The 14,355-nt window shown below is 40.2% G+C and overlaps 1 protein-coding gene across 1 annotated transcript in view; it reads right to left on the bottom strand.

The window, feature by feature from the left end:
* The window catches only part of DYNC1LI1 (dynein cytoplasmic 1 light intermediate chain 1), a 70,094-nt gene that overhangs the window by 40,970 nt on the left and 14,769 nt on the right, over positions 1-14,355 (bottom strand). The window contains exons 2-4 of the mRNA XM_089690748.1: positions 8,214-8,287; positions 5,957-6,073; positions 4,655-4,885 (exon numbers count right to left, since the gene is read on the bottom strand). Of these exons, the coding sequence (XP_089546874.1) occupies positions 4,655-4,885; positions 5,957-6,073; positions 8,214-8,287 (422 nt within the window). The remainder of the gene's footprint in view (positions 1-4,654; positions 4,886-5,956; positions 6,074-8,213; positions 8,288-14,355) is intronic.

Raw genomic sequence — 14,355 nt, 5'->3', positions numbered from 1 at the left:
TTTAGTTTTAGATAGAGGGGAGATGAATTAGAACGCCTGTCAGTTTTTATTACTGTCTGTGTCCCCATTAGGGAGATTCACCCTCTCTATTTGTCCTGTTTACTAGGGTTGCACTGATACCAGTTATTTACCCACGAGTACTGACATTTCCGGTCAAGTACTTGCCGATACTGAGTACCGATACCTTTGAGGTGCAGAAACGACCTCTCCTGCGCTGTGATGAAGAAGGGCCGCCCTTCAAAAGGCGTCAGCTGTACTCTGAGTGTCTACCCCTATGATGAGACTCGCGCAGGCTCCATAATTCTTAAGTTCCTTGGAGGACTTGCATGCTTGATTTACTTTGCTGTTTGTGAGTAGCACTCTGTATTCAATAAAATTTTGGTTTACTGAAGTAATGCGCAAGGTTGGTGTGCTGTTTTGTTTCGCTTTACCTTTGAGGGGCAATCTGAGCCCATACAAAATGAATGGGCTCAAATTTTACTGCAAAGAATCACATGCGAATTGAACAGGACCTGCCAATGATGGAAAACCACAGCCGCTTGTGGTGTTCACAGGGCTGGAGAAGATGTATAGACGGTCTGCCCCCAAGCAGACATCCCTTCTGCGCTATACCCACATGTGCACTCCAAGCTGGTTTACAGGGGTCCTGGAACTTCCTACATCTCCCCCAGCCCTGTGAGCACCACAAGCAGCCGTGGTTTTCCATCATTGGCAGGTCCCACAGGACAAGGACACTTTGACCAAGCAGATGTGGATTTGACATGCGAGATATGTACTTTTAACATGTGAGTTGTTATAATGTTTATTTTTAATAAACGGTTTACCCATTGCAGCACTTTGGCACTTCCCTGTCTTTCTATACTGGGTTCACACAGGAGAGATGGGGGGAACCGCATGCGATTAAAGCAGGAATCACACCGCATTCCTGTTCAATTCGAATGCAATTCTTTGCAGTGCGATTTGAGCCCTTTCATTTTGTATGGGCTCAAATCGCACCACAAACTCATGTAAATACTCAGTGTCGGTGCAACCCTACTGTTTAACATTATCATTGAAAGTGAACGCAAAAGAAAATTCCAAATTTTGGGTTTGCCCCACAAAATTAATAGAGGGGGAAATCTTCCAATGGGGACACTAGTTCTAGTAACCTGGGGGTCCCCAAGAGATTCCCTTAATTTGCAGGGATTTCTTCTCACTTCCAGTTTGGTTATGGGACCACAAGAGAAGGGAAAACTCCCCAATGGGACAAAGATGTCAAAAATAAACCTTACAGGGGCTATAACCCTCCCTTACTCTATCCAAAATGGAAAGAAGGAGAGGGAGATCTGCGCTTGCCAATAGATGAATAGGTAGCACTAGAGATACAATGTTGCACTTTAGTATCACTTGCAATGAGTAAGTAACCACATGGTTTGCTAACTATCTTGTGTACGTAAAGAATGAAACCACCAGGGCAAAACAGTGCCTGTTGGTATAACACAGGGGTCTGCAACCTTTAAGACATAAAGAGCCACTTGGACCCGTTTCCGAGAGGGAAAAAAAGACTGGGAGCCGCAAAACCATTGCAACATTTAAAACAAATCCGACACTGCATATATTGCGAAAAGCGCTCTGGTCATGAAGGGGGTTTAAGGGCCCAGTAAGCAAAGGGTTAACCAGGGCCACAGTGTATCGTCATAATCACAATCATAGCCTTAGGTCAGTGGTGGGCAACCTTTTTTTTCAACTGAGCCAAATCTCGCCAAAACCACGATTGAAATTTATTTTGAGAGAAACATTTTTAAAACTGAAAATACATCCCCCATATAGTAATTCATCCCCCATAGTAATTCATCCCCCATATAGTAATTCATCCCCCCATAGTAATTCATCCCCCATATAGCAATTCATCCCCCCTATAGTATTTCATCCCCCCTATAGTATTTCATCCCCCCTATAGTAATTCATCCCCCCTATAGTAATTCATCCCCCCTATAGTAATTCATCCCCCATATAGTAATTATTTCATCCCCCATATAGTAATTCATCCCCCATATAGTAATTCATCCCCCATATAGTAATTCATCCCCCATATAGTAATTCATCCCCCATATAGTAATTCATCCCCCATAGTAATTCATCCCCCATATAGTAATTAATTCATCCCCCATATAGTAATTCATCCCCCATATAGTAATTCATCCCCCATATAGTAATACATCCCCCATATAGTAATACATCCCCCATAGTAATTCATCCCCCATAGTAATTCATCCCCCATATAGTATTTCATCCCCCATATAGTATTTCATCCCCCATATAGTATTTCATCCCCCATATAGTATTTCATCCCCCCTATAGTATTTCATCCCCCCTATAGTAATTCATCCCCCATATAGCAATTCATCCCCCATATAGCAATTCATCCCCCATATAGCAATACATCCCCCATATAGTAATTCATCCCCCATAGTAATTCATCCCCCATATAGTAATTCATCCCCCATAGTAATTCATCCCCCCTATAGTAATTCATCCCCCCTGTGTCAATTCACTTACCTTTGCTCCGCGCGTTCCTCTAGCTGTGTTCCCGCGCCGTTCTGGTCTTCAGGGCGGACTGTGAGAGGAGAGGAGTTCATCACGCTGCCCCGCCTACATCCTGACAGCCAATGTTTGGAGGAGGGAGGGGAGCGGGCGCCCAGCACATAGAAGAGCTGCATTAAAAGAGCCACGGCTTGCCGACCCTATTGCCTGTCACCTGGTGGGCAGTGTGCTCCGGAGCCGCAGGAAAGGTGAAAAAGAGCCGCATGCGGCTCCGGAGCCGCGGGTTGCCGACACCCGGTATAACAGATGAATCATCTATAGGAATAGGTGGTTCTCTCAGCAAGTTAAACAGGTTTGTATTTAGGGGTGTATACAGAAGTAGATCCAGCAGTGGATTCACCATGTCCAGCAGACCAAGCAACACCCTGGAATTATGCGAGTAAGCAGCTTTCTTCCTGGAAAGTTACTTAACACCCCAAACATTATATATTTTTTAAGCACAGGCCCAGAAGAATAAAATGCCTTTTGTTGCAATTTTTTGTTACACGATATTTGAACAGCGGTTTATCATAAGTAACTTTTTTGGAGAAAATACACTTTAATGAATGTTGGTGCACACAAACATTAGAATACCCAATTAGTGCACACAAACATTAGAATAACCATTTTAAATCGCCAAAATATAAAATACGATCCTATGCAAAGTAAGTAGACACTAACATGGCACGCTTTAAAACTGTGTACACCCACGGAACAGCGGCAAACTTCAGTACCTAAAAATATCCATAGGAGGTGCTTTAATAGCCTTTACAGGTTACCAGTTTAGAGTTACACAGGAGATCTGGTGCAAGAATTATGCTCTTACTCTTGACAATCACATAGATACCTCACATGCGTGGTGCAATCACAGTGCAATCGGGGACTTCAGACTGCCACCTGTAAAAGTGATCCAGCAGTTTTATAGCTACTTGGATCACTTTTACTTTGTAGGAAACCAGGTAATCTTAAAAATCATCTCTCGGACATTGCTGCAGCAATACTGAAGATATCACACTTCCCATCTAAGGAGATAAATAGATGTACAGTGGACAGTTAAAGCAGAAACAGTTTCCTTCTGTCATATCTGCTTCTTGATAAACCTCTAAAAGAGATTACCTACCTATTTAATTTGAGAGGACCACAACTGAATTTACAGCAATCTTCCAGGTAAATTATCTGTTATACCGCTAGACATTGTTGTTCTTCTGCAGTTTTGTTTTGTGCACACAAGATAGCTGAACCAAAAAAGTTTATTCAGCAAACCATGTGTTTAGTTAATCATTGCAAGAGATACTAAAGTGCAACATTGTTACCTTTTCCTCTACTAGCAACTGTATATCTCCAGTTGTTACTGTAAATGTTTGCATTTTCTTTTGGGCTAGGTCCATAAATCTGTGAAGGGGGAATGTGTGCAAAGTCATGTACGTTCCTATCCCAGAGAGAAATACGGTGCACTTTAACAGATGCTTGGGGTATCAATCATTCTTAAAAGGCACCACCACACATCAGCAAAGGCGGAATGGTTTCACACGTACCAAAAAACGTATGGTGCTGGCTCGGTGGAAAGTGATTTAATAATAAAAGTGTTGGGGACTTCTTTCCCCATGTTTGAATGGGCTGCCCTACATGCAGAATTCAACCACACAGGTCTGAAGGGAGACTTAAAAGAAGTGTGGGGTTAATTTGTTTTTTCCCCATTATACTTACCTAGGTGGATGAAGCATCGGTCCGATGCTTCATCTGTCCCCGTTGGCTCTAAGGGTGAGAACTCAGTGATCACATGATCACGGAGGTCTCCTCTCCGCTCTGAGTAGAGAGCGGGACGTTCAGCCACAAATATTTTTTCCACGACTGTTGCAATGTTATGCAATTGCTCTGTGGATTCTGTTTGTCACTGGGGTGGTGAGATTTCTGTAAAATTATACTTACTTCCTATGTACTATACAACTCTGTGGAAGGATTAATAAAAGCTTATGGTTACAAGAAAAAAAAACTGTCACAAGCTGCACTATTCGTCAAACTACTGAGAGAGAGATTTCGAATGAGCATCTACAGCAGTCTTTATGAATTTGACATATAAGAGTTCACTTACTTTTCTCTTCCATCTCCTTCATGTCTTCAGGGGGGATTTTTATTTTGTCTATGTGCTCACGGACAACACTGGCCCACTTCTGAAGTGAATCCAAGGCCAACCAAGGCCGTGACATATCTACCACCAACATGACCAATGTGTCCCTAACACTACCAACATCCATGGCAAACTTCAGCAGGCCCTTGTGATAAAGATCACCATCCAAAATCCACACATTACATCTGGTTTGATCTACAAAAAGAGAATTTTAGTTACTACATGTACACAGGGAACATATCAAAACAATATACTAAAAGACAAAAATGAAATCAGGGCACATGCATTAATAACATTATTACATTGTGAAATTAGAAGGGTTAACTTAACAGGGCGTATGTAGAACATTGTGAATCTGACATTCACTGCAGGTAAATCTTTCAGGTGCTTGTGTTTTAAAATGACAGTAGTTGATTTATCACCTATTCCATTGGGGATACTAGTTCTGATGACCTGTGGGTCCCCAAGGAATTCCCTTAATTTGCAGGGATTTCCATCACTTCCTGTTTGGCTATATGACAGGAAGTGAAGAGAAATCTCAGCAAAAGGACACAAATGGCAAAAAAATAAAAACCAGTAGGGTTTCTAACCCTCCCTTAATTTATCCAAAATGGAGGGGGGGAAAAAAAAAAAAAAAAAACAGTTTTGCCTATAGTTCTACCTTAACTTCACTGAACTAAAAGTGCTTTTTTTCCTTCCCAGATATTATGTAAAGTGTACTTGTTGATCTGCTTTCCCGCAGTGTAAAGTCCACTTCCTTTCTCGGGATGACAACAGTTTCTGCCACCTACTATATTTCTGAGAGCATTGTCACCCTCTGCAGAGCAATACTCTTGGAAGACTAAGAGCCAGCTTTGGCAACATGATGGCACTCAGTCTTTTTCTTCAGAATTACACAGTGTTGTCACTCTTGAGGAGAAGGCTTGCCCCACCCACCAGTTGTATCACACTCAGCCCTGCCCCTACCTCCTGTTGAATGACAGTAGTGATAAGGAGACCAGAAAGAGGATCTCAGTGGTCATGTGATGGCTACTAAAACAAAACAAAATATAGACTCTTTGATGACATTAACATTTTACCCAATATCAACTGCTTCACATTAAAATTCTAACAGTCATTAATTCTCAGGGATAGTAGCTGATATGAATGATTTAAAGATCTCCGTTTTGTGTTCAGTTTCTACAGATAATTAGTTGGAAGTTTCATCGATATTCAGTTTTCTATGTTTTGTCCATTATTGATTATCATCTTTTCAGCTCTGCTTACCATCTCTGTCTTCATCATGGACGTTAATGTAAAGATATTCCATTCCTCTTCCTTTCTTGTACTCTTCGATTCCCTGCAGCTTTCCTATCAAACTTGTCTTGCCAGCTCCATCCTCACCTATAATCATTTGAAGATGACAATAAAGAAATAATAAAATTAACTACACATTTGAAAGCTCTATTTGTTTAAATTGTAATGATAATTTTTTTTACTTATTACAAGCATGCTTTAAAGTGGTACGGTAACTTGGAGGGAAAGAGAAGTTATATGTTACTGTTCCAAGGGAGGATTTAAAAATACTGGCCTGTACAATTAAGTACATTTCTTTTTGAGAGCATCGAGCAGCAATCACTGCAGTTAATCACCAGCACTGCGGGCAGCCACATATGGCTGTGGCCACCACTGACCTGTCATTGAAATGTACAGGGTTTGGCATCATAGCTACCTGCTCCAAAGGTGGCTGAAACAGTTGCGAAGATTCCTGCCGCTGTCATTCGCACAGGCACTTGCTGCCCATGCTAATGTATCCCTAAAATATAAATTTCGCCTCTGGAACATAGTACATGTTCCACCCATTTTAGGGGTCTTCTCCTGCACACCCACTGTCACAATTTAAAAGTAACAAGGTAGTGCGGGGCTCTGCCCACATGGCCGCATCATTCCTTCACAGTTTTAGTGGCTGACTGCTTGCAGTTCTCAATGAACTGTGAGGGGGCTGGTGAGCGCTCTCGTAGTCCATTGATTCTTCCTGCTCTCAGGTAACCATCAAGCTGTATGAGGTACAGGCAGACAGATATGCTGAGAGTCTGCATGAGCCTGGGATTGCAATGGCTCTGCTGTACATTGAAGGATAAGTTTACCTTTTGAAAAAAAAAAAAAAATAAATGCACTTTTTTTGCAGAACGCAAGTGCAGTGCTCTACAGGCTCCTTAGGAGAAAAAAACAAAAAAAAACACATTTTTTTAACCACAAAAAAAAAAAAAAGTGCATTTATTATTTTCTTTCCAAAGGTGAACTTATTTCAAATTGAGAAGTATAGCCAAAGCTTTTTAAGCTACACTTCTCCTATGGAGCACAGGAGTTCAGTTTGCTCTGCACTCCTGTGATCAGTTTTCAGCCAACAGCGGGCTAAATCCCACAGCTAATGTCATAGGGGGTTGTAATTGACAATTACAACCCCCTGATGAAGCCACGTGACCTATGGCGTAATGCGTAGGGGTGGGGCTACGACATCACTCCGCACCAGAGAGCATACGGCGAGTATACACGCTGTGCGGGACACACACAGGCAAAGGATTTTTTAATACCAAAGCGCTTTTTAATTTATTCAATGTGAGTGTTATATACTGAGCATTTAAATAAAGGCAAGTCATATAAGGATAAAGCACCATGTCAACATTTTCTTTTTTGCTTCATGACACTGAGGAACATCTGAGAGGAGTGAGCAGGGGATCATGAGCAGCTGAAGGAGGGAGAGATTCCTGCAGGGATAACGAGTGTATAAGGAGAGAAGCATTGTGAAGTACATAGGAGGTATCCAACATCCATTCCATGCTGCAGCAAATTCTAGCAGGTTCCATGTATGTGAAGAAAAAGCGTATTAAGCTTGTGAGGAGGTGAGCGCACCTCCTTTATTGATTTAAGGATTCACGAAAAGTCACAATTTGTGTGTTTGAATCACGTCATCACAAATTCCTTTTTTTGGACTATTATTTGATTAATGGGACTGTTTTTTAATTTTATTTGATCACATCACATTTAACTTGATATTCATTTATTTATATATGGTATATTGTTTGTTTTTCATGGATATATAATTTGAAGTCACTAATTTATAAGTTTGTTAGAGATTGGGAGCGCAATATTTTTTAGTTATATGGTCTTTTTTACACAGTTTGAGTATGTGATAAAGTTAGCGATCCAGAGGAATATTTTAGTGGCTCGCAAGTTACACACACATTTTTTGTTCTTGCACAGCTGTCTTTGTGGTCTGTGATACAGAAAATGTTGAAGTCAAACAAGTATGCAGGAAGCAAGGTCACAACTCCTAGCTAGTATACTTGCTCTGCATCAGCAACTCAGAGTACTGAAATCCATGAATCAGTATGACAACCAGAAAACAAGCGTCATCAGAAGCCTTCTCAGACATCCATTACTAAATGTATAATGGAAAAAACTACCCATCTTTAGGTCCACATTAAAAAGATGTAAAGAAACAAAAAAAGCTTTTTTTTTTTTTCTTTTTTTAAAAACTTACCAAGCACCAGCACATTCTTTCCAGAGGGTAACTTTGAACGAGACCTAGTGGAAACCTCACTCAGTATGGAGGACCTATATAAATACAAAAAACATATTAGCAGGGTAATGTGATTCTTACATGTAATACCTTGCAGATATTCCCAAAGTGAATGTAAGGATCCACATCACTAGCATCAGATACATTTTTCATGTATGCCTACTAAGCAATGTATGGGTGTACACGTGTGTTGACTATAAAGAACAAAGCAATGCTCATTAAAGAAGCAATAGCATTTATGATGTGTTTTTGAAGCATTGTAAAAAGCATCAAGAATGCTTGTTAACCACTTCTGCGTCGCCTTATAGCAGAAATACTGCTACAGGGTGGCACGGGGCAAAATCACATATACATACACACATATATATATATATATATATATATATATACACACACACACACACACACACACGTGTGTGTGTGTGTGTGTGTGTGTGTGTGTGTGTGTGTGTGTGTGTACATATACATATATATATACATACATATATATACACATACATACATATACACATACATACACACACATACATATATATATACACACACATATACACACACACACACACACATACATATATACACACACACACATATATACACACGATTTTGCAGTTTTCGGGTAGGGGGCACGCACATGCCCTACCCGCACCGCCATTCGTGGCCTCGGCTGTCATTCACCGGGTCCCGGTCGATGATTTCTCGCCGGCACCCGCTGATCACCGAGTATATCCAACGGGGGATAGACCTGTATATAAACAACACAGATCTCTCCCATTAGCTAATGCACACTGCTTTGTATGCAGAGCCATACAAAGCAGTGTGCTTACAGTGGAACGCACTCACACAGCACACAGTACAAAGTTAACCCTTTAATATCCCCACATGTTAACCCCTTCCTGCCCAGTGTCAGTGATTTTTTTTTTTTTAGCACCGATCACTGTATTGGTGTCACTGGAGATGTCAGTGACACAAAGTCAGTTCCCCCCCCAGTGTCAGAATGCCCACAGCAGTCCTGCTATAAGTAGCTGATCGCCACCATTACTAAAAAAAAAAAAAAATTCCAGTATATATGCCACCATTTGTAAGTGCTATAACTTTCACATAAACCAAATAATTTACATGTATTGGGATTTTTTTTTTTTAGCAAAGACGTATCAGAATACATTTTGGCCTAAATTTATGACAAAATTAGATTTTTTACTGGACATGTTTGATACCAAAACATCAAAAATATTTTTTTTTCTCAAAATTGTCAGTCTTATTTTGTTTATAGCGTAAAAAAAACATAAAACAAAAAAAAAAACCACACAGGTGATCAAATACAACTGAAAGAAAGCTCTATTTGTGGGGGGGGGGGGGGGGGGGGTGGAGGACATAAATTTAATTTGGGTGCAGCATTGCATGGCCACGCAATTGTCAGTTAAAGTAACGCAGCGCTGTAACGCAAAATATTGCCTGGTCGGGAAGGGGGGAAAATAATCAGGAGGGCAATTGGTTAAATGCCCATGAAAGTGTTGTTTTTCTAGGGAGAAGTGCTTAAAGTGATACCAAACACATAATGTTTAATTTACATTACCCCTTCTCTTTCTGTATGGATGATGGCATTATAATTATTTTTTAAAAAACATCCAAGTACCTCTTTACTAATCCATATACACCTGTCACATGACTCAGATCTCAGAATAAAAACCTCACTGAAAATGGAACATATGCACTAGCTGCCAACACTGCTCTGCAAGAACCCCGACTGCATTGGGGACAAGAAACAGGAAGGGGAGACAGAGAACAGAAGGAAGGATCAACCAGGTTTTTTTTTTTTTTCCAGAATGCAAAACACAAATCCCCCATGAACAATATGAACAGCATATAATACAGCATTTACTGATAGTTTTTATTGATGTGGATTTAGTGACACTTTAACCACTTGCCTACCAGGCACTTATACCCCTTTCCAGCCCAGGCCAATTTTCAGCTTTTAACGCGGTCACACTTTGAAAGACAATTTCACAGTCATGCAACACTGTACCCATATGAAATTGTTATTTGTTTTCACACAAACAGAGCTTTCTTTTGGTAGGATTTAATCGAGCAAAAAATTTGAAAAGAAAAAAAGTTTCTATTATAACATTTTGCAAGCAGGTAATTTTTCTCCTTCACTGATGTGCGTTGATGAGGCTGCACTTATAGGCGGCACGGATAGGCAGCACTGCTGGGCACTGATTGGTGGCACTACTAGGCACAGATGGGCAGCACTGATCATCAGAGCCCTGATGATCGGTGCCAATCCGTCCTCCGACAATAACCGGTTATCGGCAGTACTTTCCTAACGTGGCAACTGCATCTACTGGTGACCTGCTGTGTCATTGGACACAGCTGATCACGTGGTAAAAGGCCATTGTGATTAGCCTTTTACCACATCACGTGATCAGCTGTGTCCGTAGGGTGCGTTCTGGGAGGACGTCATACGACACCCTCCCAGGACTGGACAACCGCGCTGTAGCCATCATGCAGCTATAGCGCGGTTGGCAAGTGGTTAAAGAGGAAGTGATGTAATGGCAATTATCTGCTTTGAGGTATGGTTAGGTTGTTGTGTAATAACAGAGATTTTTGTAAATTTTCTGCAAAATGCGCTCTTGAGCCAGCACGGCTTACAACTAAATCCCTGCAAGACTTTACCCTCTACAAATCCGCCCTTCTCAAATACAACACTGTCCTCCACGCTGCTATACTACAACACTCATCAAACCCTCTCATCCAATCCTCGTCACCTCTTTTCTACCCTTAATTTCTTACTCCACCCCCCGTTCTTTTTTAAGGGCCTTTTAGCCCAATTGTATTTAAAGGAAAGTTCCATACAATATGTTTCCAACGCAAGGGTATCCACCATCAATACAAATTAAACAAATATTCAGCCTCCTGGCTCTCTCAGGTATACAGCCCCTTGCTCCTCTGGCTCCCACCACTCCTAGGTGGAGCCCTCCTGACTCCTGGGCAATGACCTACTGTCTGCCAGGGTGGAGCCCAGAACCTTAGTCGGGTTATTATTTAAAACCCTGTACACACATGTACAATTAGTGTGCTGGGGGTTAAGAAAATATGGACGCAGGATTGGAGATTTCATCCCTCCCAGATCACTTTGAAATCTCCAGGCTCCAGGTCCCAAAACAGACATTACGAACAAATGAGGAAACTGAAAAGCCAGTTTCCTCTACATTAAATAAACCCTCTGGTGCCCCTCAACCTGTTTAGTTGAGAATCCTGGGATACAGGGTGGATTTGATTTAAATCAAACTGATTTAAATCACGATTTAAATCACTAGTCAGTAAGGCTTGATTTAAATCATAGTTTTCTACATAGACTAATTCTTGCTGGTATAACTTTAATATGCAACTAGATGAAGATTTTTAGAATAACTTTTCATATTCGTTTTTTTATCCCCACTTTAATAGGTTAATCATTCATATTTGGACAACTTTTCTGTTGTACTTAGGAAGGAGAAAAATAATCATTACCTTAATAACAATTTAAACAGATTTATTCAACTGAAACAATAACATTACAGCATATGTTATTTGCTTAAACAAACATCCATGTTTGTTAACTAATTTGGCTAAACAAAATATATATATTTTAAGAAACTTAGACTGTCAGCCCCTTCCCCCTCACACTTAGATTCACTTTCTTCTTGTGCAGATCTATTCCACTCCAAACAATCAGAAAAATATTGTTTCTTTTCTATTCACTGAACTTCTTGAAACTTAGCACTGAAGGGGTTGATTCTGTATTCATAGGTTTGTAGAAGTTAGGATTAAGGTCTTTTTCTTAACTCTGTTCATGTTATAACATTTTTGCTGTGAAGAAGAGGCATGTGATCTCCGCTGAGTCAAATTCAGTTTTGAGAACCAAGCATCTGTGATAATATCCTGTAGGCAGAGAAATTGCCCAATAATCTTACAAAAACCTCTGGAAGAGCATGACATTGTGAATGGATAATGGAATTTATTTACCAAAAAAATTAAACATATACAGCCTTATTCTACATAATTAAAAAACTAATCTTTATTTCATGATGGAATAACCTTTGGATGGTAATATATTTTCCTCAAAAAGCATTTTATTCAAAAAAATCCGATTTAAATAAAAAAAAAAAAATCTGATTTTTTTTGATTTTTTAAAAAAAAATCATTGATTTTTATCCACCCTGCTGGGATATAACCATGATTCTCACAGTGACAGTGCCCAGAACTGCCACAATATATATATATATATATATATATATATATATATATATATATATATATATATATATACACATACAAAAATATAATTTGTACCCCTGCCGCCCTGTAGCAGTATATCTGCTATAGGGCGGTCTGAAGCGGTTAAACTCAATCTTTCCAAAACCGAGCTTGTAATATTTCCTCCTCCCTGATCCCCCACTCATGACTTTACCATTAAGATCAACAGCACAACCTTTAGTCCCTCAGCAAATGCCAGGGTGCAAGGTGTAATCCTAGACTCTGACCTCTCCTTTGGGCCCCACATCCAATCACTGGCCAAATCCTGCCATCTCAACCTCCACGGATTGCTACATTTCCAAAATCCACCCCTTTCTGACCAACGGCACCACAAAACAACTTATCTAGACCTTGGTTATATCCCGCCTTGATTACTGCAACTCCCTCCTCACTGGTCTACCATTATACAGGTTATTCCCCCTTTAGTCTATTATGAATGCTGCTGCTAGACTCATACACCTTACCAACCGATCAGCGACTGCTGCCCCTCTCTGCCAATCCCTTCACTGGCTTACACTAATCCAATGTATAAAAAAAATAAAAATACTAACCACAGCTTACAAAGCCATCCACAACACTGCCCCTAGTTACATCGCCAACCTCATTTAGGGAAGCCTACCCCACCTCCACCTAAGAACTGTACTTGAGCCACCTGATCCTAAGAACTGTACTTGAGGCACCGCCATCAGATCATCCCCTGCAGCAATCACATTTAAACAGGTTAATGATTTACATCATCAACTTCCTGGACTGACATGCTGCCTTAGAGATGGCACAGCCACATATCTTCTGATGTCTGAAGTTCCTGGCTATGTTCACAAAGTCTTACAAATATCTAGCACTGACATTCAATAGCCTGGAAACTTTATTTTGCCCCTTACTTTTGAGCTAAAATGGGTTTAGGGCCAACTGGAAGGTTCTACAATCCACTGCATGGTTTACAATCAGCTCAAATATCTAGAACGGACATTCTATTAGCCTGGAAACTTTATTTTGCCCCTTACTTTTGAGCTAAAATGGGTTTAGGGCCAACTGGAAGGTTCTATAATCCACTGCATGGTTTCCAATCAGCAGTACGCTGAACCATAATAAACTGAAATACCCCTCATAGAGGCCTCGTAGTTTTAGGGGTCTTTTGCTCATCCCTATACAGAAAGTGTGACACTTAGGGTGTTATTTTCAAAAACTGGAGAGTGCAAAGCTCTGTATAGAAACCAATCAGCTTCCACCTTTTATTGCCAAAGCTTAATTGAAAAAGCTGAAGTTAGAAGCAAAGTGGCTACCATGCACAGCTGCATCAGATTCTGAGTGCACCAGGTTTTAGTAAATCTACCCCTTGAATTATGTGACAGAGCTGGAAACTTTAATAGGAAAGGTTTTCCTGAAACCATCAATGATGTATTAAAAGGCTAAATTCACCTTTAACCACTTGCCACCCTGAGGATTTACCCCCCTTAAAGACCAGGCCTCTTTTTGCCATTCGGCGCTGCACTATTTCAACTTATAATTGCGCGGTCATGCAATGCTGTACCCAAATGAAATTTACGTCCTTTTTTCACACAAATAGAGCTTTCTTTCGGTGGTATTTGATCACCTGTGCACTTTTTATTTTTTACACTATAAACAAAAAAAAGACCGAAAATGTTAAAGAAAGAGTATTTTTTACTTTCGGCTATAAAAAATATATAGTAAATTCAAAGTTAGTCATAAATTTAGGCCAAAATGTATTCTGCTACATGTTTTTGGTAAAAAAAAAAAAATCCCAATAAGTGTATATACTGATTGCTTTGTGTGAAAGTTATAG

This window comes from Staurois parvus, unplaced genomic scaffold (genome assembly GCF_062004578.1).
Source record: "Staurois parvus isolate SC_StPar_1 unplaced genomic scaffold, SC_StPar_1.0 ptg000021l, whole genome shotgun sequence".
In the NCBI taxonomy this organism is placed as follows: domain Eukaryota; kingdom Metazoa; phylum Chordata; class Amphibia; order Anura; family Ranidae; genus Staurois; species Staurois parvus.
This window is presented reverse-complemented; position numbering and strand designations above follow the sequence as displayed.